Genomic DNA, 4520 nt, shown 5'->3' with positions numbered 1-4520 from the left:
TCTGAACTGGCGGCACACTGGCTCGGATTTCGGAATTCGTCCTTCTCTCTTCAGTGCGGCGGGAAAAAGATGAGGCTCTGCTGAACCAGTGCAGCCAGTCCGGCTAAAAAGAACAGAGACACCTTGAGTGCAGAGAGTACAGTGCAGCAGGAACTCTGCGTTGCGAGTCGACGTCACCTTTTTTCTTCTTTCCGATGCATTTTGGAACGCGCAATTGTAATTAACAAAGCGATGTAGCGATGTATATACATAACAATTGCATACATGCAATTATAATTTTACATTCGAAGCGACACATATGTATATAAGAAGCAAAGAATTGGAGATTTTATTGATTCAGTCATGTCTTCATTGTTGTTAAATGTTTTATTAATTAAATTCAAATCAGATAAGCGAAAAGGATATACATATAATATATATATGATTTTTCAAACATATATAATTTATATTTGTAATAATATAAATACGTCTGTGCTGAAACCGCTATATAACGATAATTGTAAACGTTTATACAGCGTGTTGCACGATTAATAATTGTGTATTAAAACAAACGTTATTGTATATTACCTCAACGAAGGTTTATAATATCCGATTAGTATAGACTGAAACAACATAAACACTTTTTGTATTTTACAATCTACGTTACAACAGAATTAATTCAATATTTTATAAATGCGCAACACATGTCAATTATTTCTCGCATTTTGTCATCGTGGGACCGAATTTTTGCCCGTCATCTATCAAGTTGGCTTAATATTCTATATTAAAAAGTTCTGCTCGAGTAATAAAAGTACTTCCAAATAAAATCAAAAGATGTATTCAAGTACATGTTGATTTGAATGAAACTTCGCACAAGTATCAGGGAATTCCACCAACTCGAGAAAAAAAGTATATATATAATTATATATATTACAGTCTGCTAGAAGCGAATACTGAGGCTACGAAAGAATGTGAATCGCCAGTAGAGTTGATTAACGACAAGAAGAATTGTTGGACGACTTTAGGCTGGCAAATCCGGATTTAAATAAAGAAACCATCTGCCAGCCTAAAGTCGTCTAACAATTCTCTTTATCGAATACTGAAGCTTTTACTTTATATTATATATTAAAATTATAGTGAACTCATTACGGATTGTGAACAATCGTATGTCACTGTGTTCTCTGCAATCACAAGGTCGATAAAAAATTTAAATAGCTTTTTTTTTGCGAGAAGCAATTCAACATAAAGTATACGTACGTAAGTGTTGTATACGTTTGTAGCCAAGAGCAATAAATGAAGAGGCAGCAAAATAATTGAAGTTAAAAAAATAGCTGAGAAATGATCTGTCCTCGTTAAATTGCTTCTCCCTTTCTTGTTAAAATTTATACATCCTCAAAAGTTGCTAGAAATTTAAGGCGCATACTAACAATCAGCTGTGCAGTAACATTCCGAGCGTAAAGTATAAATCGTCGATACCTACTACAGATAAATATTCGTAATTTTTCAATCTTGCAATTGAAAAAAGCGTTATCACGAAATAAATTGGACCCGCGAGTCTATGAAACCATCTATGTATACGCACGATATATTCACTCCACCTATACTATGTAATCGTACTTACAAGTACTAGGCTTTCATTTTGCTCGTTATAAATAACTGAGTATTCAGAATGGCTGTCACCCTAATAATATTCCGTAATACTATAATATGCTTGATAATAAGCTGAAGAGGCAACTGTACGCATATTACACCGTTTTCTTTTTACAGACAACTTTTATCAATCTTTTGAAGGTATTTATAACTAATATACACGTTTGCTTCGAGAGAATGAAAATTATATGACAAACGTAAAGAGATTTTCTTATACATATTTTCACTCAGGTCGAATAAATAAAGGCTAAAACTTTATTTACTCCGCATAGCAATAATCGTTCACGGTGCAATTTGAAATTTATGCACGGAACGAACGGCTAGAGTCCAAGTGTGTGTGAACTTGATTGGTCTTGAAATATGGACTTACTTTGAGTGTATAAAGACATTTTACAACCAACAATCTTATAACAAATTCTCATTATACACCCAAAGACAATTATACATATACAAATATAATATACATCTATCTACAACACACAAAACTTCTATCTTTAGTTTACATGTTTTATCTATTGTGCTTGCAGTTCTTGTAGCCTCTTACACGAAGACATATCGAAATTTTTAGCTTTCAAGTACAGATCTGGATCTTGCAAGTTGCGAGCTTTCCACATTAGACCGTCTCCTGTTAGAAAACAAATTTAAAACATTTTCAGAATCTGCTTGCGAGAAGAACACGACAGGCATATGCGAAGAGATACAAAAAAAGAGTCAAATACGTACTGTAATTTTTTTCTCTGGCGCAGCCTTGTCTCAAGTGACTCACGTACTCCTCTTCAATTGAAATTTCTAGCCTACGTAAGCTCCCCTGATATTCGCTATGAAAGTTTTCTTTAACGTAATATTGTACTTTCAAACCCTGAGTTGTTCTGACCACGGAATATTTCCTGCGCACGGGGAGAAAATCGTTACGCGTCGTGTCCTACGGAAGTCGTTACCGACATTGGAACATATCGGTCAAGTTATACTCACGAACTCGGTTGCAGGCTGTACACTGGGTCGGATATGAAAAAGCTGCTCATCATAGTCAACAGTATTAATAACAGAACTGGCAACATCTGAAGAAACGTGGTGTATCCGTTCGCTTGCTGCAAGGCGTTACGTCGTGATTAAAAAAATAGAAGAGACAAGGAAAAGCGCTACGTAAAACTGCGCCTACAGCAGCGTCTCTCCGCTTTACCTGAGAATGAGCGTGCTGCGCTTGCGCCTCCGACTGCCGCATCCATCTACCGCCCGGCCGACGCATGTAGAACTCCTGTTGCGGGAAGCCGACGCCGAAGAACATGTTGAACAACTCCTCGGCCGTGATGTCGGCTAGGGAGACATCACGGATTAGGTTTCAGCGCACGAACTCGCGCGGGTCTCGCCGCGCATCGACGCTCCCTTACCTTCAAATCCACGAGTGTAGTTGTAGTGCGTGTGGCCCTGGCGACTATGCGCATTCTGCATTCGTTCCTCCTCGGGGCCGTACATGTCGTACTGTTTCCGCTTCTCCGTGTCGGTGAGGATGGCGACCGCGTTGCCGATAGCTGCAGAACACATTTCTCGGGTGAATGTAATAAAAGTACACTCGGCGGGAAGCGAGCCCGACTTCTCACCCTTTACCGCCATCCCCACGCACCTTTGAAAGACTCGGCAGCGCCCGGTGCCTTGTTCTTGTCAGGATGCAACTGAAGCGCCAGTTTCTTGTACGCCTTCTTAATGTCGCTGTCCGTAGCATCTTTGCTGACACCCAAAATCTCGTAATAATCCTTGCATTTCTTTATCCTGCGACAGGCAAAACGAAGCACAATTTATACCAAAAAGAAAATATGTGACATATAAATTGATAGAAAACGAATACATTGTTCCGAAATAATCTACGCGATCTCGAAATATCTACCTCTTGACGTGCTCCAACTGCTCCTTTGTGTATTCGGAATTACTCTGGGAATGTGCTCCGTCTTTGGCTACATTTTGCCGCTTTCTAACGTTAGGCTCCGCCGACTCGGATTTCTGATTCTGCTTGGAGAGCACCGTTACTTCCGCCAGCAGATCTACAAATATATAATTATTGGATCCCCGTAACCACCGTTATTCTGGCAAAAGGAAGAGAGAGGCATATGTGCTCTCGCGAAAAACGAAAGTTCCAGGCTCGGTCTGCAATGAAAATCGTTAGTCGTCGGTCGGAGCTACGTGTCGGTCTTTTTTCTCCCATCCGGAAAGGAAGGGGATCAACATACAGCTCCGACTTCTGACTGAACGTGTAACGTGGTAAAATCAACATGCTTGTCGCGCGCGGACACGGGACGCCACGCGCACATACCCTCGGCCTTCTTCGTCGGGTAAAGCTTCTGGGCCTTGCGGGCGAATTTCTCGGCCTCCTCGTATTTCCGCTCCCGCATAAACCGCTCCGCGAGCTCCATGCATCGCTCCGCCTCGTCCTTATTGCTGTCCATCTCGTCCGTCGTTGCCCGAGGGGAGTTGAACCGAGTTCACTCGCGATCGCAGTGACGGGGCAGAATGGTAAATAACGCGTGAGGCGTGAACCCTCAACCCCGACGGTCCCGACACTCCACCATAGTAATTCGGTTATTACGTCACGAGCATCGTCACGACAGCTGAGCGGCTGAACGCAGACGACGCGAGGCACGGCAGGACGGGCGCCATTAATCCCGGAATCGTTGATCGGCCCTGCTGATCGGTCGTCACGCGAACCAGCCGGCTGTACGCACGAGTGAAGAGGCTCTCGGAGGCAATTCGCGGGATGATCGATATTCGGGAGATACGAGGTATCTCCGCGTGCAATCGGCCCTTCTGAATCGGAATGTACTTGTCGAACGCGGATTGGCTGTCGGGCGCTGGATGTCTTAAGGCCTGTACCCACGATGCTAGGAACCATAGACTATAAA

The 4520-nt window shown here is 42.2% G+C and overlaps 1 protein-coding gene across 1 annotated transcript; it reads right to left on the bottom strand.

The window, feature by feature from the left end:
• Positions 1-801: 801 nt before the first annotated feature.
• LOC105570265 (dnaJ homolog subfamily B member 12) lies at positions 802-4230 on the bottom strand. The gene is made up of 8 exons (XM_012027345.1): positions 3935-4230; positions 3512-3665; positions 3251-3396; positions 3018-3158; positions 2810-2943; positions 2602-2717; positions 2353-2516; positions 802-2254 (listed from the first exon to the last, which is right to left on the bottom strand). The coding sequence occupies exons 1-8, from the start codon at positions 4065-4067 to the stop codon at positions 2142-2144; spliced, it is 1101 nt and encodes a 366-aa protein (XP_011882735.1). The 5' UTR covers positions 4068-4230; the 3' UTR covers positions 802-2141.
• Positions 4231-4520: the final 290 nt, after the last annotated feature.

The sequence above is a fragment of the Vollenhovia emeryi genome, unplaced genomic scaffold (genome assembly GCF_000949405.1).
Source record: "Vollenhovia emeryi isolate VEMERY1.0 unplaced genomic scaffold, V.emery_V1.0 DF939121.1, whole genome shotgun sequence".
In the NCBI taxonomy this organism is placed as follows: domain Eukaryota; kingdom Metazoa; phylum Arthropoda; class Insecta; order Hymenoptera; family Formicidae; genus Vollenhovia; species Vollenhovia emeryi.
The sequence above is the reverse complement of the archived record's forward strand: the minus strand, read 5'-3'. Positions and strand labels throughout refer to the sequence as shown.

Coding starts and splice junctions, on each gene's coding strand:
- LOC105570265 (XM_012027345.1), bottom strand. CDS start 4,067: ATGGACAGCAATAAGGACGAGGCGGAGCGATGCATGGAGCTCGCGGAG. Junction 2,718..2,809: donor CGCAGCACGCTCATTCTCAG/GTAAAGCGGAGA, acceptor AACGCCTTGCAG/CAAGCGAACGGATACACCAC. Junction 2,255..2,352: donor CGCCAGAGAAAAAAATTACA/GTACGTATTTGA, acceptor GTTTTCTAACAG/GAGACGGTCTAATGTGGAAA.